The 27,062-nt window shown below is 36.4% G+C and overlaps 1 protein-coding gene across 8 annotated transcripts in view; it reads right to left on the bottom strand.

Moving 5' to 3' along the window:
- The window catches only part of DMD (dystrophin), a 2,428,671-nt gene that overhangs the window by 1,707,789 nt on the left and 693,820 nt on the right, over positions 1-27,062 (bottom strand). For all 8 annotated transcript variants that reach the window (XM_077145121.1, XM_077145123.1, XM_077145120.1 and 5 more), the window contains exon 5: positions 6,155-6,247. In XM_077145121.1, coding sequence (XP_077001236.1) covers positions 6,155-6,247 — 93 coding nt within the window. The remainder of the gene's footprint in view (positions 1-6,154; positions 6,248-27,062) is intronic.

Below are 27,062 nucleotides of genomic sequence, written 5' to 3'. Positions count from 1 at the left end.
CTTTCTCGAGTCAAGGTATCTTTCTCTGGATGCCTTTACAACTGTAAACTTGTAACTTAATAAATTCCCTTTTAAAAAGCCATTCCATTTCTGGTGTGTTGCATTCCGGCCACATTAGCAGACTAATATATGTGGTTTCTAAATATTCTGTCCCACTTTTGAGGATATTTTTTTACTTTCTAGATTAAGTCCTTCAATATACAAAAGTTTTTCATTGTGATGAAGTCCCATGTATCTATTTTTTCTTTGTTGCTTGTACCATTGGTGTAGTCTAAGGAACCACTGCATAAAACAAGGCCCTGAATATTCTTCTCTGTTTTACTCTAGGAATGTTATAAATTTTGTTCTTACAATTAAGTCTTTCTTCCATGTTGACTTAATTTTTGTATATGGTATGAGGTAGGAGTCTACTTTCATTGTTTTATATATGGTTATTCAATTCTCACAGTTCCACTTGTTAAAGAGACTGTTCTTTCCCCACTAAGTGGACTTGGCATCCTTATCAAAAACCAATTAGCCATAGATATGAGGATTTATTTTTGAACTCTATTTTCAATCCCATTGGTCTATATCTATGTTCTTGTGCCAGTGCCATGCTGTTTTGACAATAGTAGCTTTATAATAAGTTTGAAAATCAGGAAGTATGTGTCTTCCAACTTTTTTCTTCTTTTATAAGATGATGTTGGCTTTTTGGGACCACTTTCTCCTCCATATCAATTCGATGATTGGATTCTCCATTCCTGCAAAGATATCTGTTGGAATTTTATTGGAATTCATTGAATTTGTATAGGAATTAAGGTAGAACTGATATTTTCACAATAATTAGCTTCCCAATCCATGAACATAATATGTTGTTCTATTTATTTAGGTCTTTCAGGTTTCTTTCAACAGTGATTTGTAGGTTCCTAGGCACAATTCCTTTACATTCTGGTTACATTTATTCATAGATATTGCTTCTTTTGATCACTTTACTAAATGGATTTTTTCCCTTGATTTCCTCTTCATATTGTTTATTATTACTGTATAGAAACACTGTTGATTTTTGCATATTGGTCTACTCTGCCACTTGGATTAATTGATTTATTAGCTGTAGTAGCTTTGTTTTGGATTTTCCAGGATTCTCTATGAGCCTCCAAGGTTTATATTGAAAAATCAGTACTTATTCTTATTGAGGATCCCTTGTATATTATGAATCATTTTTCTCTTGCTGCTTTCAGAATTTTCTCTATCTTTGGCAATTGAAAGTTTTATTAGTATGTGTCCTGGGGTAGATCTATTGTGATTTATCCTGTTTGGAGTTTATTGCACTTCTTAGACATGTATATTTATGTCTTTCAAAAGATTTAGGATATTTTCAACCATTCTTTCCTCAAATATTCTATTTTTCCTTCTCCTCTCCTTTTGGGAATACCATAATGCATATTTTGATATGTTTTATGTTGACCCCCAGGTCCCTTAGGTGCTGTTCATTTTTCTTTTCATTCTTTCCTCTATCCCTCTTCCTACTATATAGTTTTGATTATGTTGTCTTCTAGTTTGCTAATTCTTTCTTATGTCTGCTCAATCTGCAGTTGAGCACCTCTAGTGCATTTTCAACCTCCACTGTTGTGTGTTTCATTCCCTTAAATTCTGTTTTTTAAAATTTTCTAAGTGTTCTTTTTGTTCATACATCATCTTCTTTATATCCTTAGTTTTAACATCCATATTTAGTTTATACTAAATCCATTTTTCCTTTAGCACTGAATTGATTTAAGAAATTGGATTGAATGTCTTTGATTAGTGTTTTGACTGTTTCCTCTGAAAATTTATTTGTTCCCTTGAATGGGCCATTTCTTCCTGTTTCTTTGTATGGCTTGAGATCTTTTGTTGATGTTAGGGCATTTGATTATTTTGATGTGGTAACTCAGGAAGTCAGTTTCTCCCTCTTGCCTAGGGTTTTAGTGTAGATGAGCTGTGTGTTAAGGCTTTTCTTCAATGCTTGTTGCATTTTATACAAAACCTCTCGAGCATCCTGTGTTTAACAGTTTGGATTTATTCTCAGGTCTTTCTGCACCTTCTTCTTGCCCTGGATGTGCACAGTAACGTTCATCATTAGCCTATTATTTGCAAATGTTTCCCCTCAAGGAGAGGATTTCCTTTTCTCTGTTCTTCTTCTGGGAGTCCTGGGCTATTCTGTTTGGTTTTTATCCAAATTTTTGTTACCAGCATCTATGATTTACTCAACTCCTCTTTCATGCTCTAGGCCACTTTTTCTTTCTAGCTTTCAGTCCTGTACTTGCCGTGCATTACACCAGTTCAGTTTCCCTACTTCACGTACCTTTTCTACCTCTGGTAACTTGAGTGTTAAAGGAGCCCTATCGATGGTGCCAAATGAGATCAGCATTCAAACCACCACCCCCTCTTTCTATTCCATTCAAACCACAACCCCTGTTTTTTTCCATTTAGGAGCACCAGCAACTAGGGCCCAAACTGGGAGTGTACACAGCTTGCCAATTATTCTGGTTTACAGGGGACTATTCTGGTTTCCAGAGGATTACTTCTTATGTATGCATATACCATCTGCTAGAGCTCCACCTTGGGTCTATGTGGCCCTGTGGCCCTGTGCCTTAATGTATGTAGGGCTCTATGTCACTGCTGTGGGAGGCTCTATGGTCTGTGGTTATAGGGGGAAGTGCCTGGGCCAAAGTGATTCTGCTGTGTGTCCTTTAAACAACAGGGGACAGAACATGGCAGAGGGTTCCAGACAGGCATATCCATGCCGCTCTCCTGCCTCTTTTTTTTTGGGGGGGGGGGGTAGTGGTGGAAGGGGGGTGTTTCTTTTCTTCAATTCAGCTTTTATGGATTATTTCTCCAGTTTCTTTCATCCTCCAGAGTTCCAAGTGAGTTGAATCCACCCTTTAGTTTAGATATCTCTAAGGAGAAACATTCCTAGGGATGTCTTGTGGCGCCATCTTGTCAGTAGGGTCTGCAATGCTATTAACAACATACAGTACGTGGCACTGGAACAAAGGAGTCACATTTTTTCATTCCCTAATGCCATTCTCAATCTGATATATCTGGAAAGTGTGTAAATTTGGCTAGAATGTCTTCTAACCTTTAATGAGATTCAAGAACATCTCTGATTAGCGGTAAGGTAAATAAGTAATCTCGGTCAAAATAGCTTTTGAGATTCACTGGGTTTTCATGAGGAGCACTGAGCAGGAGAAATAATAAAATAAACTGCACTTGGTAGATTTAAGAAAACATAGACATGTGACAGTTGAAGAGATGTGATAAGGGAGAAGCTTGGAAGAATCAGTACCCTCCTAACCACAGGGATATGATGATTTGAGGACATAGGTGGAAAACAGCAGAGTACACAAAGGTCTTAGACAAGAAAAGACTGCAAAAGTATTCCTCCTGGCATTCCTGGGTGCAGGAGCCCCTCCACATACTAATAATAAAAATGAGGAGCTCCAAAGCAAGTGAAGAAAATATCAGAAAGGTGATATTTCTGCTTTGGGTGAGTTGAGATGGACTTGGAAATGGTTTTGCATAGATGAAAATATGAGAGACATAAGAAAGAGAGCCTGGATGATGAATACATCTGAAAGAGATTTGGGGGGGTTCTGTGCATGGCTGAATTCTTCTACTGGATTTGCCATGACCAACATTTGTGCTGCTCAAAGTGTGATCTGCAAACTGAGGTCACTCCACAAACCATTTGTTGCTGGACTATCATAAGAGGACTACAACGTCTGAGAATAAGTGCTAGAAACTTCCGTAGCAATTTTACATAATAATATATATGTCTACTGAATATGATAATAAAATGGGGCTTGTATTTGAATGGATTTTTCTTTTTATGTTAATTCAATTTTATTTTATTTAAAAAACAAGGTGGTCTGTGATGGATTGTGGGCAGAACTGTTTCTTCTTCAGAAGAGTTTGAGAAGCCCTGTGCAACAGAACGAAATCAGTTTGGTGGGGGCAACTACTTGACACTATTATAATATGGAATGTGTTGAGAATTGGGCAACTTTTGGCTCAAATGAAGATCTTATGACCTGGTCTGTGTTGTTAGCAATTCTGGCTGCTCTTTCACTCTTCTCACAATGCTGTGAAATACAGTTGAGTCTGTCCACATGATTTGGAATCAAAAGATATGGGGGCCATTGTGGGAGCAATATAGCTACTAAGTTGAGTAGGTACACTTCTGGTCTATGTGCTGCTGGACTCTGAGCAACACCAATCTACAATTCAAGATAAAAGGCAACCCTATTAAATAAAATACTGATACATGTTACAATAGGGTTGACCGTCAAACACTGTGCTCAGTGTAAGAAGTTAGATTAAAGAAACTCATACTATGTGATTCTGACCAAGACTGTTGATCCTTTTCTTGACCAAGCTGTCAGCCTTACTCCTCCTAAGCCCCTACATACTCCCTCCCTCCCCTGTCCTGAATTTGTTGAAACTGATCTTACAATAGTGGGAGTGCAGAGCAAAAGAACTAGTACTGCAGGAACAACGATGAGAAAAAAGATAACTTCAGACCCTACCTATTGTAAATGTCAACACTGCCCCCAACCTCCTTCTTCCCTCTCCCTCTCACCATAGCCTTTATGCTACTCTGGCTCAGAGATGCTCCTAACTGGGCAGTTCCCGATCTCCCAGCCCTTACAGACCATAAGTGGCCTAATTACAGCAAAGGAAGACTTTCCAAACCAAATGACCCTAATTGCAAAATCCCTCACCCATCTCCATGGAACCAAATTGTCCTAAATGCAATCTCAGTAAATCACTCACCCACCCCAGTGATCAGTCTACCTTACTATCTTCCAATGTCTTCCCTCCAACCCATGCTTCCAGTCCTTAAAATGTTTGCTGTCCTTCTTTTCAAAGGAATTGAGTTCTACTCTCTTTCCCCTCCTGGAGCGAGTCATGAATAATGCCATCCCTGCCTTTTTAAAATTGTCCAAAGCAGTTTTTTCTTTGACAATTCCAATGATAGGAAATGCATACAAGGTCAAATATTTAGGGGCAGAAAACAGATTAATGGTTGCCTAAGGCTGGGAGCAGGATTCTAGAGTTACGGCAAAAAACCAATGATATTTCTTTGCAGGATGGTAGAGATGTGTGAAAATTCACTGTGGTAATGGCTGTTACAGCTCTGCAAATGTATTACAATTCATTGACTTGTACACCTAGAATGGGTAAATTTTATGGGATATAAATTATATCAGAATAAAGCTGTTTTATTTTTTAAAAATCCCTCCTAGTAAAAAGCAGACAACTCAATTTTCTTGAAAATTCTTTAAATGAGTAGAAAGCTCTAAGTAATCAATGCTATTTTTACGATACATCTCTAACGAAAATGGTGCTCTGTGCTGAGTGTTTTACGGCTACTCTTTCATTTAAGCTTGACAAGAAATACACATGGCCATTATTATTATTTCTATTTTGACAGTGAAGAAACTATGACCCAGAAGGGGTCAACATTATATCCAATGTCCTTAAAATGGAGAGTGAGGAGTTGAAACTTAAGCCCATGTTGGCCTGACTGAAAAAACAAGTATATTCATTTCACTAAACCAAACAACCTTAGGATCCGCTTTGCAGATATCCAGTAAATACAGGCATTCAAAGGACCTTATGTTGGGGTAGTTCAGAATAAAAAGGCAATTTCCAAATCAGAGTATAAAATAAGTTTGTGTATTCTTACAGATAATCATATTCCATTATTCTTTTATTGGCATTGGTTCACACTGACTACACAAAAGATTGACAAAGTTTCATTCTTTTGGTAGTAGTTAATAAGAAAGAAATATCTTTCTTTTAATGAAATTGTATATATTCATCTATGGGTGAGTTATAGCAAAGAGCATATTTGTGAAAAGTTTTTCTTAAAACCTACCGATGAAACTTTTCCTTTGTTGCCACATCACTACCCGGTGAACTAAATTTAGAAAAATACTCCTGTAAATGTGCCAGAGCTGGTTTTATAATCTCATGATCCTTCACATTTCAGATAACAGGAGTTGTGCCAATTTAAAAAGCAGCACTCTGGAGATAGGCTAGGTATTGTTAGAGATATACATGTTTGTTTTGCAGGTCAAGGGCAAAAATGAAAGGAATGCTCAGCCAAAGAGGCAGCATTCATCAGTGTTCTCACCTGCCAGTGGAGGATTATATTCCAAATCAAGCCCAGAGTCAGTTTATGATTTCCATCGACAATGTCAGTGCTTCCAATATTCACTAAATCAACCTGTTAAAGAGAAGGGAAAAGCATTTGAAGGAAGAAAACCAAACACCTATTTGGAAAGAAAACAAAAATGAGAAGGCAATTGCATTTAGCTATTTTTCAGAACCTAAGCAACACTGCAACTTTTAAAAAATACTGTAAAAAATGAAATGGCATTTGCAAATGTACTTTCTCCTGCAACCCAGTGTTTCTAAACAATTTATGAGATAAGAAATGAAAGTACTTTCACAATATGACCAGAGGGGCCAATCAAATTCTCTCTAAATAAAATGGGTAATGATCATAACTCACAAAGAATGCCTAAAATTAAAACTTGCTTCCCAATATAGACTAAAAACTTAAAAAAGAAATTTCATCAAGCTTTCTATATAGCTCAGAGCAATGTTGTTATAATTAGGGTTGGCTACATTTGATTTTTTTTAAAATCCCGTTTCAGAAAATAATAATAGAACTCTAATAAACAATGGAGGTAATTGCCAGCTCTCTCTCTTCTCCATCAGAATGGGCCTGGGAATTAAAATCTGGAAATTTTTGTTGTTTTAATCAAGGTGAATTCCTAAATCCTCTGCCTTTTCATACTTCTCTCATTTTTAGGTGGAATCATGGTAAAAAAAAACAAAAGTATCAGACAAATAAGCACATGAAAAGATGATCAATAAGCCAGTAGAAATATGCAAATTAAAACCTATCACAATGGCTAAAATGAAAGAATATTGACAATATCAAATGCTAACGAGGATGTGGGGAAACTGTATCATTCATGTCATTGGTGGGTATGTAAAATGGTACAGCCACTCCTGAAACAAGTGTGTGTTTTGTTGTTGTTTTGCTTTTTATAAAAACTTTATGTGCACTTACCATACAACCCAGCAATTGCACTCTTGGGCATTTATCCCAGAGAAATGAAAATTTATGGTCAGTGAAAAAAACACACTTTAAGCAAATTTTCCTACCACTGTTATGTTTGATACAAAAACTCTGGAAATAATCAAGATGTCCTTCAAAGGTGAATTGTTGAATAAACACAGTGGTACATCTGTACCATAGAATACCGATCAGCAATGAAAAGGAACAAACTATTGATGCACACAGCAACTTGGATGCATCTCAAGGGGATTGATGAATGGAAAAAAGCCAATCCCAAAGTACACATACTGTATGATTCATTTTAAATAACATTCTTGAAGAGAAAAATTATAGAAATGATGACCAGACTGGAGCTTGTCAGAGATTAGGGATGGGGAGGTGCTGGACTGTGATGGCAGATACCGAAACCAATACATGCAAAAATGTACAGAACTAAATATAAACACTCTGCACATGCACAAGTACAAGTAAATCTGGGGAGAACTGACTATGACTGCTGGATTGTATCAACCCAATACCTTCGTTGTCATATTACCCTAAAGCTTCGGCAGATGTTACTCCCAAGGAAAACTGGGCAAAGGACACGCAAGATGTGTCTGAATAATTTCTTAAAACTGTATGCAAATCTATAATTATATCAAAATTTATTTAAAAGGTTAATTGAAAAATAAGCATAAAGGTAGGCTTTAAAAAGAGAAAATATTCTAGTAAAGCAAATAGGCCACTTCAGTGTAAGGTTTATATAAATGGGGGTGAAACCACAGAACTGGGGATGAAGGATGAAAATGAACTCAGGTTTCTCTCCCTACTTACTATCCTTGGCTCATGGATCCCCTTAGTTTTATGTTCTTTTGGCTACCTCTAAAACACTGTTATTTTTTCTTGTCCTGAAAGGCTGAGAGATCTTCTCAGTCATCCTTCCCTAGAGGTCTTCACTGAATATCTGAGCTTGGATTTACTTAAACCTTTGATCTTCTCAGTTTCTAAACCCTTACTACAGTAATTTTTACTGCATTCTGTCTTTCCCAAATTTCTTCCTCCAGTGGGGTAGATTCATCATCCTCACTCTGTGTTCTGAAATATATACCTTACCATTCATTTTTACTTTCCCAATTTTATTATTATTTTAAATACATGAAGCTATCTAGAAAATCAAGGTGAAGACCATAAGAGCAACTTCCTCTTCAGGGTAAAAATCACTGTTAATTATTACCCACATAGACTCACTTGGCAGGTTCAACGGGTAATCAAATATTTAAGTTTAGTTTTGTATCCCAACTATACGAAAAATATTGGTGGGTTGGTTTAGAAGAAGTGTTACAGAAAAAAAACAGTGAAGTCATATAAATAAGGATTAAAGAACAAGAGCAAAGCCAGTACTTCAAATAACAGATAATTTATAGTAGAGGATATTACTGTGCTATGCAATAGATTAGATGTGGGGATGATACCAAATGGACTTTCCAGAGACGCCATCCTGAAGCAGCATGTAAACAGATGTTTCAGTAATGGTCTTTCGAGAAGTAGATGGACAGAAATCCTGAAAGCTGGTCAAACTAAAAGACTCTGGATTTCACGGGTGTAGAAAAACTAGGGTGCAAAGCCATGGCAAGATAGCACATTTCTATTAATGTTGGCAATGCAGATGCTTATGTTTCCACAGTTGAATTTCAGGAGTATTCCATGCAAATTCTCCCTAATTCAGCAGGCCGTAGTTAATTTAATCATTTTAGATGCTTGGGGATTCACATAGGATTGCCCTATACACACAGGTAATGATCTACTATAATATTTTTGTTTTAATTATGCAAAGCAGAACATAACAAGCTTCCAGAATTTATCAGAGAAGTGAAAACAGAGATCCCAGGGAAGATATACTCAAGAACAAGAAAGCACCACCATTTTAGTCCATTCGGGCATGTGTCATGTGGCAGTAGAGGGATACCTCCACATGGCAGACTTACTATACCTTTATATATTTATTCATTAATTCCTCAATTTGGCAAATAATTCAATGCACATTAATTCAACAGATTTTTGTGATATCCCAGGTACCAATCTAGGGACTTAGAACACAAAAGTGAGTTCTAGGGACTTAGAACACAAAAGTGAGTTGCCACAGGGCTGATCTTGGAGAGACCTAGTGCAAGCCACAAGATGCCAGCCACTCTTTCCCACTCTCGTAAGCCTTCTCACTGTGCCTGCAAGGAGATGGTCCTCTTATTTCCTCATTCTCATATAGTCCCTTCTCAGGTACAATCTCTGTAGTGCTCAGGTACTGAGCTGTGAAAAAGAAGAGTAAGACAGAACTCCTAATGTCAAGAAGCTCACAGTTTACTAGCAGGCCACATATAACTATTTAAAATAAAGCAGATAATTGCAAAAGTAGAAGTTTGTTCAATGTGTAACAGGACCTCCTGGGAGAGAAAAAAATAGCATGGCACAGTACATGAAAGAATGAGGGGTTCTTAAGTATTAATTGAATTTGTGAAGCAGGAATATAAACACTGGGAGAAAGAATGTGGCAGGTAGTGAAAGTATGCCAGGGAGAGGAGACAAAACGGCTAAAGGAATAGGGCAAGAGTAAAGAGAACTATTTGATTGATAATTAGAGGTATTTATTCAGGGACAAGGAGCAAAGGGTAAAGTTGTTAAACAATCTGGGGCTAGAATATGAAGAAGTTTTACAACTCACATAGGAGCAGGAACTGAGTGTTGGGAAGGGATGATGGCATTCTGAAGTCAACAAATGAAAGTACCGGAGAGGTTAAACAGATTTTGGGTAACGCTTTTGGGCACAGAAAAAGGCAGCTAAGCTCAATGATGGAAGTCTCGTTAGCTAATACAAGGAAGCTAACAATTTTGTCAGGAACAACCAGCTTTTTTCTCTATTCTGAACCCTAAGAAACATGTATTTTATAATAATAGACTGCACCTTTCATTGTACCTCAAAAAGTGGATACAGTAATAATCATGTGGCTGTATCTTTTGTCAAGAGACAGGAAACACTAAGAGCATACTGTTAGATATTTTAGTTTTGTGGAGCCATTCTGTAGGCAGCTTCAACAGTACATTTCAGTTTGGGTAACTTCTTGTTGAGTTACAGTTATATTTACATTAGGTTCCTTTTTTTGGGGGGGAGTGCATGGTCTGGGAATCGAACCCAGGTCTCCAGCATGGAAGGTGAGCATTCTATCACCCATGCTACCCTTGTTATATTCGCTCTTTATTGCCAGTTTACCCCTAAACCTTCAGCAATTAGAGAGCAGAGACAATCTCTGTCTAGTTGGTGGTCCAAATCCTAGGGCCCAATGAGTAAATAGCATGGTTTATAGGTGGTGCTTCACCCATATATTTGCTATTGCATGTGCCTTAGAGGGTACCCCATCACGCCACAGTCATTACCTGCCTTCGCTCCTCTTGAAAGTTGTGCAAACCATCAAGTGATGCTACAATAAGTGAGGATTTCGTTTTCCTCTAGTTGTGTAGTAAGAAATAAATCCGCCCCTGTGTTCTGAGTTGCAACTACAGGCTAATGTTTGTGCTAAGTGTTCCGTGTGTATGTGTATATATATATATAATCTTACTTTTGTTCTTCTTAAAGCAACATTTTACTTTAACGTCTCTTTCTCTCTCTGTTTCTCTATGTCTACGCCCACACAAATATATTATTTTATGTAAAGGCATGAGTAAGGTCTCACACATGACTCAAGCTCTAGTTTTTTCTTTTTTGAGGCCATTTTTCTTTTCCATCTTGCTCATCCCTCATTTCTTCTCCCCCAACCTGTGTTAATAGTCCCAAAGTGTTTTTTTTCCATATTCTTCTCCCTAGTCATACGATACCATCCTTATAGATGCATATATATATATATATATATGTGAATGTACCTATACATTATACGTACATATAAAGAATCTTATGGGGTTTTATAGTCTACAAAATTGCCATGCTATAGAGATTCTGTGAAATATTGCTTTTTCACACGATAATACCTTTTATTCATATATTTTTAATGGCTGCATAATAGTTCATAGTCTATAAACGTCAGAGATGATTTAGCTAGCCCCCTGTTGGTGACATTCACTTTCTTTCTAGGGCTTTGATGTTTATTTTGTTTTGTTTTGTCACTTTATAAAATGTTGGAATAAACGTCTTGCATATACATCCTCACATACTGATGCTTCTACTGTTATAGCATCAATTCCCTGGAATTTACCTACTGGATCAAAGGGTATAGTATTTTTAAATCTTAGTGTTTCAAGTCGTCTTTCTAAAAAGGATTTGGCATTTCATATTTCAGCCAGAAATATACAAGTAGCCTTTCCTTCACCAGTAATAGATGTTTCAGCTTTTTTAGTTTTGCCAGTCTGCTAGGTTAAAAAGGGTATTATATTTTCAATTCATTTCCAAGATCTGTACAGCACTTGGGGGCATTTTTTTGTATAACTATCCAACCATTACAACCTGAATTCTGTGAATTATCGTAAGATATATACTTCTTTTATTTCTTTAAAAAAAGAAAATACTTAAGGCTAGAAGATGCTCTCTAAGTACAGCTTTCACTGTGTCAATATTACTATTATTGTCAAAGTATGAGGTAACTACCAGATGATGTACATCTTACCCAGAGGAAAACAGCATCAAAAATGGATGAAGCTTGCACAAGGTCAGGTTTATAACCAGGTGTGGATATGAGAGATCACTTATTAATTAAATGGAGAGAATTCCTCATGAATGTGTTAGAAGGCTTTCTCCAAGTTAATAAATTTTCACACCATCATGTAGACAAGTAACATTGCTTATTTATTTTGGCTATGTGCTGTCTCCTGCTTTATATCTCTTCTTCAAACTACCAGAAGCTGAGATGAAATAACAGTGATTAATAATTACGCAAACTCAAGTGTGCTGGTTTGAAAGGATGTATGCCCCTTAGAAAAGCCATGTTTTAATCAAAATCCCATTTCATAAAAGTAGAATAATCCCTATTCAATACTATATGTTTGAAACTGTAATCAGATCATCTCCCTGGATGATGTATTTTAGTCAAGAGTTGTTGTTTAGCTGGATTAGGTGATGACATGTCTCCACCCATTTTGGTGGGCCTTGACTGGTTTATTGGAGTCCTATAAAAGAGGAAACGCTTTGGAGAATGGGAGATTCAGAGAGAGAAAAGCAAAACAACATAGCCATAAGAAGCAGAGTCCATCAGCCAGTAGCCTTTGGAGATGAAGAAGGAAAATGCCTCCCAGGGAGCTTCATGAAATAGGAAGCCGGGAGAAGAAGCTAGCAGGTGATGCCGTGTTCTCCATGGCCCCTCTAGCTGAGAGAGAAGCCCTGACCATGTTCACCATGTGCCTTCTCACATGAGAGAGAAACCCTGAACTTCATCAGTTTTCTTGAACCAAGGTATCTTTCCCTGGATGGGATGCCTTAGATCGGACATTTCTATAGACTTGTTTCAATTGGGACATTTTCTCGGCCTTAGAAGTGTAAACTAGCAACTCATTAAATTCCCCCTTTTAAAAGCCATTCCCTATCTGGTATATTGCATTCCGGCAGCTAGCAAACTAGAACCTCTAGAGAAGTCTATCTTCCCTGGTCTTTACTCTTAACTATTGAATGTATTTTAGAGACTGTCTAGTTCATTTTCACTTAAATTCTAAAATGTTTAATGATCTTATAACACCATATTTTACTCTGTAGGTATTAGTTATATTGTTTTAGAAATCATTAATAACACGCTCTTAACTAATCATCACTGTGATACATAATTGTTTCTCCCTTTTCTTTTGTATATTTTTTTCTAATACATGCTCTGGAATTATATCTTCCGAGGATTCTCATCAATCCAATTTCTAAAGAAGTGTGAAAAGGGAAAATAAAAATTTAAATCTGTTAAAGTTTGTGCTAAAAAATTTAAATCTATCTAGCAAGTAGTGCAAAAAGCATTCATATGACATATATATTAAATGGAACCACTACATTTGTGTGTGTGTGTGTCTGTGTGTGTTAGTGTTCTGACAAGCACTAGATAAAGAACGTTTCAATTTTGGGGTCACCAAGGATGTCCAAAGTCCTGGTTTTCTGTTTTGCAGAATGAAAGCCCATACATACACATCCGATGCCAAATGAATAGGTGTGAAGACTAATACTGTGCATGAAAATTAAATAGCAATTTGGCAGAAATAAGCTCACGTGCAAATAAAGAAGGGTTTTAGGAGTCCTTGCATACACGGCTCAGACTACTCATCACATAACTTCAGATGCAGGCTCAGACTTTTGCACTGTTCTTTGTGGAAGATAATTTATATGACTGTAACTTCAGGAGGCTAGAACATTTTCATTTGCCTTGCCATAGGGGAAACTTCTTGTGGCTTCAGTAGAATATTTATATGCAAACTTTTATGAAGATTTCCCTTAAGTCAGGAAGAGGAGGCTGCAAAAACGTACCTAGAAAACTTAATACATTGGCTTTTGGAACAGAGTGGTCTCAAGTTATATATTTTATTGGTGTGTGTTCTAGTTTGTTGGAACTACACACCAGGGATAGAATGGCTTTCAATAAAAGGGGATTTATTTAGTTAAAAATGTATAGTTCTTCAGAGGAAAGGCAGCTAACTTTCAACTGAGTTTCTTTCTTACATGGGAAGGCACAGGGTGATCTCTGCTGGCCTTCTCTCCAGGCCTCTGGGTTCCAACAACTTTCCCCAGGGTGTTTCCTTTCTGTATCTCAAAAGGCCTAAGCTGAGCTGCAAGTACTGAGATGAGGTATGCTGAGCTGCTTGGGCTGTGCTACGTTGTGCTCTCTCATTTAATCTCACCAGCCAATTAAATCAAACATCATTCATTGCAGCAGGCACAGCTTCCTAGCCTACTGCAGATGCAATGAGCAATACATGAGGTTCACACGCCATTGGCTCATGTCGCCAGCAATACAACTTGGTACCTTCACCTGGCCAAGTTGACACCTGACTCTAAATCCCACAGTGTGAGAATAAGAATTGAAGGGAGTTCATTTTATGACCCCATACAGTATTTAGATTAAAATGTCTGATTTTGTACAAAGTGTGCATTTAGTAATTCTATGATTAATATGCAAGTATTTCAAACAGTGCTGTTACTTCCAGGAGTTTTAACTCCTACACTAGTTTGCTAACCATAGAGCCATTCTCCTCACTTTCTTATTCAAGAGGGGTAGGAAATCTCACTCTGTTTTGTTTTATCCCGGGTTCCTTCAGGGCATTGATGCAATTTCTTGCATTGTCAATAATATTGTCGACAAGCTAAATTTAGACACCAGTGGTTATAGCTAGGGGATTTTTTATATGTACACTATATTGATATACTCAGATTTAAGTGTGTTTAAAGAAAACCATTAGAATTGAAGCAAACATAAATTATGATGGTTTAGTTAAAGGAGATTAGTGATCTGTTCAAGTTTATATTATTTCTCATTTGCTCTGCAGGAAGAATAGCAGAGTGAGCTCATCAAACAGAAAATGGTACCTACAGACTTCAGAATGCAGAACAATCAACAAAAATAATTTCAATAACCTGGTCAAATAATGAAAACAGTTTCTTAGAACAGATTAGGAAGAAAGAGAGAAGAAAAAAGAGCAAATCAAGGGATTTCTATTACTGTGATACATCCGGTAAAGTTCTGAGAAATAAAACTCTAATTTTCCCATTATATGTACACTTTTGGTGGAAACAGAGATGGATAAATTTTTTTTTTTTTTTTTTTTTTTTTTAAAGGAAAGACAGAGAGAAGGAAGGAAGGATAGAAGGAAGGAAGGAAGGAAGAAAGGGAAACATTTTTAAACATTTTCTTGTTTTATTGTATTCTGTTTCTCCGTTTTTGTTACATGGGCTGGGGCCGGGAATCGAACCGAGGTCCTCCGGCATAGCAGGCAAGCACTTTGCCCGCTGAGCCACCGCGGCCCGCCCATGAGATGGATAAATTTTACATATTTAGTTTGGTAAACCATTCAGAGAGATGGATAAACTTTTACATGTTTAGTTTGGTACATCATTTAAGCCTTCAGAGTTCCAAATTGGAAACTGGAAAGTTATAGCTCATTCTATAGGGGAACCATCATCTTTACAATGAATGGTATCTGCCTCTTCTCACCTTATTAAACAACCGAGAAGGACATTTCACAGCCACAGGCACTAACAAAAATAAATCCTGCATCATTCAGCCAACTGAAATTGGACTCAGGTTAGAAAGTTTCTTTTACTAGCTTCAAAGGATGTGGCTCTCCCATATCATGTCAGAGTTCAAACTTTATCCCCAAAAGGAGTTACTTTTGTGCCTAAATCCACCGAATATAATCCGTGCGCTTTTAAACTGAGGCCCGGGTAGGGAATGAGGTAAGCCCTCTCTCTTAGTTTTCCAGGTTGCTATGTCAAACACCACACCACAGGCTGGCCTGGACAATGGGAATTTATTAGCTCACAGTTTCAGAGGTTGGAAGGGTCTGGAGCACTCTGGCTGACCACCAATCCTTGGGAACCTCGGCTTTCCATCACATGGTGATGTTCTCTCCTTTCTCTTCAGGTTTCTCAACTTCTCGCTCCTCTCAGGTGCTTTCTCTAACTGTAGGTGAACTTCTTCTATTCATAAAGGCCTCCAGTAATAGATTAAGTCTCCTCCTGACTCAGATGGTCACAACTTAACCAAAAATAACATCTTCAGAAGGCTCTATTTACAATGCGTTCATACCCACAGGGAGTGTATTAAGATTAAGAACACATTTTTTTTTTTTCTGGAGTACATAACTCAACAGACCATTACATCTTTTTGCACATCAGTCTTGGTATTTGAGGTTATCCAATCAAAAAGTGCTACAAATTAAATCATATAAAATAACTTCACATAGAATGGAAAGATTATGGATGGAACCCTAATATAGGACCTCTAAAAGTGTGGGTGGATCTCCTTAGCCAGAATCTTACACAATAACTGACACGTAGAAACATGCCATGTGTTGGCATTTATTATATAAAGGTCCCTCCTGATATACTTCATTGCCCCATCTATTTCTCTAGTTCTTTCATATGCATCTATTTCTTTCCCATTAAGTGTACATAATCTGAAAAATGCCTTCCACATTCTAAACAAACAGAAGTTTATTTTTGAATGTGTTATGTGCTTTTTATCAAACATCCGCTATTATATAGTCAAGGTAAAGAGACTTCATAGTCAAGAGAAGCTCCTCAAGTATTTATATACTCCTTCAAAATATATTAGGTTTAAAAGAGCAAAACTGCAGGGAAACCGAAGTAGTTTCGCTGCCCTACAGCATGTGCACTGACACTCTGTTCATGATTTATTCTATTTAAAATTTTAAGACTTGGGAACATAAATTATAACTGTTTTTTTCCATTGAGAGATGCTTGCCTAGAACCTTTTAAAATTATATGATGAACAGTTCAGTATATACAGCCTACAAGGTGGATTGCATTGACCATTTTGGACCTGAATCTACACTGGAATATTTTATTTATTCCTTACCATATCTCCATATTCCAATTATTTTATTATATCCAAATATAGACATTTACAATAGAAAACTGCTATTATAAAAATACACTTTGACTTAGAATTCATCATAAAGTTCACTTCTGAGCATTTACTACGAAAATAATATCCCTGCCTTCATTGGTTCGGTTTTACATATTTAGTTAATCATTAAATTTTTTTGACCTCTCACCCTGTGCCACAAAATTTCCAAGTGATGTGGACAGAAACAGATAAAGAAAATGGATTCTTTTATCAAATTGTTTAAAAACCAGTGAAATAAGCTAAACTGTCTCTGTATTTTGGAAAAGGTATGCTTATTATCAGAACCATGTGTCATAAAGGAATTATTAATAGAATTGTGCTTTTATGTATTTATAGACTATGTCTTCGTCAATGCAGATTTAAGGCAGTTAGAACAAAATACCATCATATCAAGAAAAGCTAACCTTTTCAATGGGTGAAAGAAAATTAAAACAAATATAGCAAAAATAAGTTCGGATATAGGTAGACTGATTGAACATAAAATACAGAACTGAATTTTTGGCAAAGTAGTTCTTATAATTAAACTCAACAAAATTTGATTTGTGGAATATTACATACTACAGGGCATCACTTGAGAAAATGGTCACTTTCCTTAACAATAATTAAAAGAGGTATACACTTTCAAAACCATCTTGTTTAATTTGAATTGTTGTAATTATTATGTATCTTATGCCTGGCAATGTTGAATGACGTGAACAGCCAAAAGCCTGTATAGGAAAAATGTTCTATGCCTTAGCCATGCATACTAATTTCAAGCAAAAGTTGGCAATAGTCAGCAATAACCAAAAATTTTGAGATCCTTCACTGACTTGCATGATAATAATAAAAATTTAAAAAGGTGCAATGCGATTTCAGCCAAATAATTATCCTAACAAATCTTGATGTACACAAACCATAGGTAAAATGCTACCTGGAATTTTACTTGGATATGCAGGAACAAACCACTCTCACCACCACCACCCCACCCCCAAACAAGAAGTACTCTAAGATACGAGGAGGCAGACAACTCAACTTATGGCACTTTCAAAAAAATAATTTGCTTCAATTTAGGGTAATAATTTCACAATGCATCAGAATATGATTTTAGAGATTATAAGCTATACTTGTACATATTTTCATATACCATAGAAGTATATCTTGAAATAGGTACACCATATACTGATTACTGTATATTTCACAGATGAGGAGTTGGAACCAAAGACATGGAATAATTATTTGGCAGTGACCTTACAGTTGGTGAGTGACAGAGTTAACAGAATTCACCTCTTCTGGATCCTTGGCAATGAATGCAAATAAGGCACATACATTTTACAGGTCCATTGTGTGAACTGAAAATTTAGTGCAAGAAATAATACTTGTGTAACATAAATTATCCTAAAAATTTGGAAATAATATCTGAATACTGGGATTTTATGAATGATAAATGGAAGCAGTTTATGTTCAGTCAAATATATTAACTTCTGACACACTCCAAAATATATTTTTATATGGCTATTTAAGTTCCTGAATATTTAACAGACACATAAAATACTAGTTTTAAAGAACACTTTAGATTCTTCTTTAGGAGCATATGCCAGCAAGAAAGAACATTATATCATTTTCAATCATTTGACAACCATTCAATCTAATTCAGTGACAAGTTTTATGATGGAAGTGAATACTTAGACATAGCTGACATTTGAATTTTCACCTTAGGCTTTCTAAATACTCACTTCGGATATATGGTTTAATAATGTACAGCAGTGATCTTATTTGCTTTCTCTTCTCTCACGTTCTGTACTATCTGACGTTATTTGGTTACAATTTGCCACCTTATCGTAGACAATTCATGAGGTACTGAACCTAATTATGAGATCTACAACCATGCAAACTAATAATAAATCTTACTTCAGTTAAGTCAAGTTTATATACCTAGGGTATATTTCAACACTACATTTTTTGAAAGAATCTTTAAAATAGTGATGAAGTGCATTCTAATGACTTATGGCTTCAAAAAGGGATTGAAATTTAGAAAATATGTACATGTAAATCTTCAGAAGGAAGAGAGGACACAAACTAGTTTTAGTTAATAAAAGGAAGATGGATTATAACGTATCTGGGGCACAGTTTAAGACAATGCCAACTGATAAATCTCCCTACCAGAATTCAAATGGCTAAATTCCTTTGCCAGTGATCAAAATTAATCATTATTCAGCTAGACACACAGTGTTTGACAATGCAAATATCAGGTAGAAGAAACCCATTGACTAGAATTTATTTATATATCTACAGGAAAATATATACATATATAAGTTTCAATGACCCATTAAATATCTCTTCTCATTTTAGAAAAGAGGGGTTAGAGACTGGAATACTCAACTTAGAATCCTTGTTGTAGAGGACTGCTCACAAATAGCGAAGGGAAAGGGTAAAAAGCATAAGAGAATGGAAATATGAGAGACCTTTCCATTTTATCTGGGGTCTGCTCTGTCTACCCTAAATGGGTTTCAGTTAACTGGAAGCTGTTCATAGTTTTTTTTTTTTTAATGCAATTTTATTGATATATATGATATATTCACATACCATGTAATCATCCTGTTCATATATTTTTATTCTAAGCTGGCATGTAGATAAACAGAACCATTCAGTATGGCCATCCTTTGTTCTGATTTTGAAACCATGGCCAACTTTATTACAAATGAGCTTAACTCTTGGCAAATATTGTAATAAAGGTATCACTGCATTTAGAAGTACTTTACTCTCAATAAGTGGTTGCCTAAAATAAATTATTGATAGCAGGGATAAGACTTCATGCTAAAACAGCCCCCATGGAGAATGCAAATCAGGATATAAACATGTCCAAGCTCTACAGTGCTAAGGTGTGCATGGCATTTGAGTGAAGATTGTAAGTTAGAAGTCAGGACAGGGAAAGGAAAGGAAACTGAGGGATAGGGTCAACTTAAGGAGATAGCTTAGAATTAGGGGATGTGCTAGAACTAGTAATTTACTACAAAAGAATAGGCCAAAGTAGAGGAGAAGCTGGGCAGGAAGGAAACAACTAAGTGAAGTTGACCTGAGAAGATCTTGAATCTACTGCAAAGTATCCCTTTGCAAGGAAGCATCTAATCTCCATTCAAATACAACCCTAAGTAGGCAATGGTGGTGCAGTGACAGAGTTCATGCCTTCATGCTGGAGACCTGGGTTTAATTGCCAGTGCCTGCCCATGCAAAACAAACAAACAAAAAACGAACAACCCTAATATTATTTTTATATTAATACCATTACCCCATACTGGTTAGTGGGGTTCTATAACTTATATAAGCCTCTTTTATGTTTAAGTGTAGAAACTGAATATCTAGGAGTAGATTTTCATATTTATGGATGATGATAGATTTGGCAGGAGCTAACTTTAGTGGCATCCCATTATAACGCAAGTCTTCTCCCATATGCCTTTCCGTCTCCACCTATATATGTAGAAGTGTCTGGAATGGTTTTATAAGTTTGCATTTGGGTAACACAGCACCCTTTGCCCTAAGGGAAGAGCATAACATGAACTTTGATGAACTTTCTCTTCTACCTGCCCCTGTGATATGCAGAGAATATAAAAGGGAATATTTTGCTGAAGGAATAAGGTGACCTTTTACAAGAAAGGAAATGAAATTCCAACACTTCTTCCCTGATCTTCAAAGTCAAGAGTAATAATGACCAGGCTACCATGTCATGACAAGACAAGAGGTTAATGGAAACCTACTTGGGCTGGGGACATGGGCTCAACACAATAGCCCAAGTAGGACACAGGAGGTTTTGTCTGTTTTGAGTGATTTTAACAACCAGGCCTGCTGGGCAGAATTTTAGAACTGGGAAAACCCTCATATGATTTTCTATTAGCAATTTTCAAGGTCTTAAAAGTTTGAACAAGTTTACCACTGGTTCCACTGTGTTCAGAAGTCTTTATGAAATTTTTTGTTTTTATTTCTTAAGTTCTCTTTTTATTATTTATAAAAAATTCATGTTTTCACTTTATTGCAAAGAACTAGCTTTTAAATTTAGCTGGTGTTTCTTCTTATTTATTTATTCTATTTTTTATTTTTTATTTTTTGCATGGGCAGGCACCAGGAATCGAACCCGGGTCCCCGGCATGGCAGGCAAGAATGCTGCCTGCTGAGTCACCATGGCCTGCCCCTAATTCATATATTTTTGCATTTATCTTTCCTTCTATTTCCTACATTTATTTGAACATTTTTCCCTAACATTTACTGCTGAAAGTTTGAATTAATTTATTTTATCTTTATTTTAATGAAGATAAAAGCAAAGACAAAAACAGAACCTCTGGGTAGAGCCTAAGCTCTTTCTCATGTGTTTTCATAAGGAATATCTTTTCTCATATAAATGTGGTTTTGTACTCTTGATTGCTTCAACACATTTTAAATTAATTAAGTTCAAAAATGCACTATCAATTTTTAGTGTTATTGCATTATTATCAATGCAAATACATTTAAAAATCTTTTGTGTACTTAATGACATTTTCACATCATCTGAATATTATCCATCTTTCCATCTGTACATGAGGCAGGAATATTTTTTATATATTAATATTTCCCTATTCCTTTGGAAAGTTTGCGCAGTATGGCAAACATGAAAACTAACTCTCAACTTGTCTGATTTCCTGACTCTGCTTTTCCCAGAAGCACAGGAAGGAGTGCGATATCAGCTGGTCCCCAAATTTGTCAAAAGTCACCCCCACTCTCTGTCAGCACCTGGCATTGATGATATGACTTCAAAAGAGAATGACTTCTTTGTACATCCAGTGACGCTGGACCCTAGGCAGTTTTCAGCACTGAGATTCTCAAGTCCACATTTGACCCAGGGATTGGGGGAAAAGAAGCCCCAGAATGCAGGTTATTTCCTGTTTGCCCCTCCAGGGTCTTTGCCTTTTATATGAGGCCACCCTCCCGGTACCATCACCTGGTATCTCTCTCCCACTGCTCTGTCATTAGGTTCAGCAAAAAAATAGCACTAGTAAAAGACTGGAGGGTTGTACAGAAAGGCTGGGGTTTTTATCTCCTCCCAACTCCCCCACAAGGAGCTGCATTTTTCCAATACCTATGGTGACGACTGCTGACCAATGGCCCCTCTCCCAAGGCTAGAACTTTCACTGGGCTACGGTAACAGCTCTTTCCCCTTATTTCTTTAGGTCTAAGGGTAGAAAAAGCTATCATGCTAGTCCATGGATGTTTGAACATTCATTGTTAGTCCTTCAACCCTGTCCACACCTCTTTAGGTATTCCCCTCATTACACTCTCTTCATGTTTGTCTTTGAACATACCACCCATTTCATCCCAGGATGGTTAACGAGACATTTGGCTTCATAAGACAACTGGAACTTGCATGATGACTCTATCAGTGGATACCTCAATGCGCTAAAACTAAGAGGCTTTTTGCCTCTATGAAACACATCACATAACTCTACTTTATCTTTGGCCATTTTCTAGGAATAGAGGGGAGCATTTCCAATAATGACAGAGCTAGACATTTTTTATTGTTTATGTTAACATGTATTGATTAAGAAAAAAATAAAGGGAAGGGGAAGTTTTCAACATCATTCAGGATAACTATCTCTTGGTATAAAAAGACATTATTCTGAAACAATAACTTTCTAAAAAAATACATCATGCAATAAAAGTTTTAAAAACTTTCACTAGACGTTTTAAACCTCTGGGAACAAATTATTTAAGTAATTGTTTTGACCAGTCTTTGCCTGAATGAGCGCAAAATTTTGCAAGTCAACGTAGAGGTGGGCAGTAAGAACTGCTGACCAGGGCCCAAAGCCGTACACACTTCCATCCCCTCCCCGGACACGGGGGCCTCAGTAAAGAGCTGAATGCCACCGACAGAGCTAGAATCTAAATATGTATTTCCATTAGTTAGATGCCTAGGAATTATATTTCCAGTTCCTAAGAAACGTGTATGTTCATATGTAGTAGATAATTCCCAGTTGTTTTCACTGGTTGTTTGTAATTATGGTTCCACCTTTTGCTTGTGAGGATCCAGTTTTGCCACATCTTCACCACCATTTGGCATTATTAGTCTTTCTAATTTCAGTCATTATGGTGAATCTTTTTGGCATTGAATGACCATTTTAATTTAAAACTTCTAGACTACTGATGAGGTTGAATATGTTTTATATGATTTTTGACTTTTTGAACATCATCTTTTGTGAATTCCTGTTCAGTTTTCTTGCCCATTTTTCTATTTTTACCTCATTCTGTGAGATCTATAATTATTTAAACTGCATAATAAAAACACAGGAGAAAATTGGAATACTTGATCTTGTAAAGATGTCAATTCTTTCCAAATTGAGAGTAAATTAAATGTTGATCATATTCTGAGCAGGATTTATATGGAAATTGAAGAGATGATTCTAAAAAAAAATTTTTTTGTATGCTATATGGTAAGGTCATATTTCATTCTTTTTTCCATGTGAGTATCCCATTACTGCAGCACCACTTGTTGAATTTTTTGTTCATTTGTTTGTGTTGATTTCTTTTGTTTGTTTGTTTGAGGAAGTGCCTGGGATTGTAAAAATTTTATAGGAACACAAAGGACCAATTATAGCTGAGAATAATGTGAGGAACAAAGTGGAAGTACCTAACCTACCAGGTACCAAGATGTATTATAAAATGACAGCAATCCAGTTGGTATGATATTTGTGCAAATATGTAGAAATCGAAGCGTGGAAGCGAAGTGAAGTTCACAAACAGACCCACATGTATATGAACAGATTTTTATGGCAAAGATAGTATTGCAGAAAAATGGAAAAAGCATTCCTTGTATGAAAGGGACTATGTCATTTAGATTCCAAATTTTTAAAAGGATCTGAATCTTAACCCACACATCACATCATATGGAATACTCAATTTGAAATAGAATATAATCCAAATTAAAATGGCAAAAACAAGAAAACCTATAAAGAAGACAGCTGAACATGATATTTTCGTGTCTTTGGACAGGTGAATATTTCATAAAGAGGACACAAAATATAGATTAGAAGCTTAAAACACTGCACTATATACAAATGAAGAACTTCTGTTCTTTAAAAGCCATCTTTGAGTGTGTAAAAAGTAATACACAAAACTGGTACAACTGCTCTGGAAAGCAGTTTGGCAGTTCCTCAGGAAGCTAAGTATAGCATTGGCATATGATCCAGCAATCCCATTACTACCTATATATTCAGAGAAAATGAAGGCAAGGACACAAACGAACATTCGCACACCACTGTTTACAGCATCATCATTTATGATTGCCAAGTGATGGAAACAGTCTAAATGTCCATCAATGGATGAGTTGCTAAACAAGCTGTGCTATACACATATGAAGGAATACTACGCAGCTATAATACAGAATAAAGTCATGAAGCAGGTCACAACGTGGAATGAACCTTGAGGACATTATGCTGAGTGAAATTAGCCAGAAACAAAAGGACAAATACTGTATGGTCTAACTGATATGAACCAACATTAATAAGTGAACTTTGAAAGTTGAAGTTACGAACACAGGTTATCAGGAGGTGAAAAGAGGTTAGAGACCAGGCATTTGCTGCTGAAGGAATTCAGGCTGTGCAATAGGACTCATTGTAACAATTCAGAAATGGATAGTACAATACTACTTGATTGTACCACAATAATATAAGTACTGAATGAAGTTGTATGTGAGTATGGTTGAAGGAGAAGTGCTGGGGGAATGTATGACACTAGAAGGAAAGATAGAGGATAAAGATTGAGACAGTATAATTTAGGCATGCCTAGAGTAGACAATGATGGTGATTAAATGTACAGATATAAAATGTTATTCTATGAGGGAGAACAAATGAATGTCAACCTTGCAAGGTGTTGAAAATGGATGGTATACAGGAAAAAGTCCAATCAATGCAAGCTAGGGTCTATAGTCAACAGTAACATTGTAATATGCTTCCACTGAATGTAAAAAAAAGCTTTATGCCAAAACTAAATGTCAACAGGTAGAGGGTATGGGGAGGGGTACAGATTCTTTATGGAAGAGAAGGAAATGTCTTCATATGGATTATGGTGGCAAAAGACATGTCTATTTACTTAGGTTGGAATATATGATGTGTGAATAAAACTGTTTAAAAATGAACAGAGAGAAACAAGTGCCAGAAGTTTTAACTGTTATTTTAAAATTCTGAGATGCTGAGCTGTTTGGATACCACCTGGTCATTCTCAAAACTTCAGGAATTTATGTGACACCTGAGACTCAGAGTTAGAGCTCTCAAGCTATGAAACTCAGCAGTACTCCATACAGAAACTATTTAAGAACTTGAAAAGGGGTAAGACTTCAACTAGAGATATGCGTGCAGATGATATGGATAAGACAGGGGTAAATCAGAAGACAGGGTAAAGGATGATATCATTCATATTTTATAACTTCAATGTCTTTGTGAGACCAAAGGGAGAGATGTTTAGTTGGTGCGAAATTTAAATCTTGGGTAGTACATTACCTAATTTAACCTGCATGGCCGGTTTAGTTGAACACCATAAATACATGGAAACTTGAATAGGGTGAGAGATCTTGCTGGTTTGTCTAGGTTAGTGTGCCCTGATATATCCCAAAATAATTTGGGTAGTGAATAAAGAAGTATTTGCAAGGTCCCTTTGGGGGACTGGGGAGAAAGGAGGAAATATTTAACTTCCCAATTTGAAGAATTCCCGATATTCTCACAAGCAGTGGGGACAATAAAATCAATCGGCTGAGCCCTCAGTCTTAGGGTTTGCACCTGTGAAACCTATACCTGCAAAGGATAGGCTAAGCCTTCTTAAAACTATGCCTAAGGGTCACCTCCAGAGAAACTCTTTTGTTGCTCAGATGTGGCCTCTCTCTCTCTAGGCCAACTTGGCAGGTGAAATGACTGCCCTACTCCCTACATGGGACATGATTCCCAGTGGTGTAAATCTTCCTGGCAATGTGGGACAGAATTGCCAGGATTCACTGGGACCAGGCATCGTGGGACTGAGAAAGCCTTCTTGGCCAAAGGGGGGAGGAGAGAAATGAGGCAAAATAAAGTTTCAGTGGCTGAGAGATTTCAAACAGAGTCGAGAGCTAATACTGGAGGTTATTCGTATGCGTTATATAGATATCCTTCTTAGTTTATGGTGTACTGGAGTGGCTGGAGGGAAGTATCTGAACCTGTGAGCTGTGTTCCAGTAGCCTTGATTCTTGATTGTATGATGATATAACTTTTACAATGTGACTGTGTGATTGTGAAAATCTTGTGTCTGTTGCTCCTTTTATTCAGGGTATGGACAGATGAGTAAAAATATATGGATAAAATAAATTAATAATAGGGGGGATAATGGGTAAAAAAATCAGGTAGATTGAAATTCTAATGGTCAAGGAGAGGGATGGGTAAGGGGTATGAGATATATGAATTTTTTCCCTTTTTCTCTTTATTTTTCTGGAGTGATGCAAATGTTCTAAAAATGATGGTAATGAATAAAAACAAGTAAGACACAGAGAATGAGAAGGTAGTTTTAACACATATAAAAAGGGGCTCACAGTCTATTATAGAAACAACTCATAATTTTGACATTTTTCAAGTTGTCATTTTTTATCTTTTTAAAATCTTGCTTTTGGTTTTATATCTAAGATCTTTTTGTCTATCCTATTGTCACAGAGATTTTCTTCTATAGTTTCTCAATTTCTTTGCCAGGGCTTTTTCTAGTCCTATCTTGAAAATTTTGAAATTAACAACATGCAGAGAAAATCTCACACAATCATAATCTATAATCAGTAGATGAAAAAATAAAACTCTTTTCAACAAAAATATATGCCTAGATTAATCCACTATTTTATAGGGGATCAAAAAGCCCTTTTTTTTTTTTTGAAAAGCCCATTTTTTAAAGTGACATTTTCATGGTGGGAGGACTCTAATGACAACAAATTGATTGAATGTAATAATTCTATGAATTTTCTGTTTTTCTTGCTGTTATATTTTGAAATGGAATATGGTGAACTGATATTTAAAAAGACAATTTCTTGTATAAGTGCTCAATATTATTAAGTAGTTTACATAACTTTATATGCTGTTGATCTTTCAAAAGGGTCTACTAGACTTACAATGAGTCAAGCATCCATAGGCTAATTCTGGCTGCAGAGAAATAAAAAAATACATAATAAAAATTTCTGCAAAATAATTTTCATAGGTTAAAAGCGATAATGATCTCAAATTAACAAAATCAACTAATTCTTGTGAGGCTTCCCAGTTTCATATCCTCAGTGATGTCATCCTCTGATAGATGAGCCGAGCAATATTTGGGGAAGTACACACTATTAGCAATTTATCACTAGTTATGGTTATATTAAGAGAGTGTGATCAATTCATCTGAAT

The sequence above is a fragment of the Tamandua tetradactyla genome, chromosome X, assembly GCF_023851605.1.
Source record: "Tamandua tetradactyla isolate mTamTet1 chromosome X, mTamTet1.pri, whole genome shotgun sequence".
NCBI classification, from domain to species: domain Eukaryota; kingdom Metazoa; phylum Chordata; class Mammalia; order Pilosa; family Myrmecophagidae; genus Tamandua; species Tamandua tetradactyla.
Note: the sequence above shows the minus strand (reverse complement) of the source record. Positions and strands in the feature narration are given on the sequence as shown.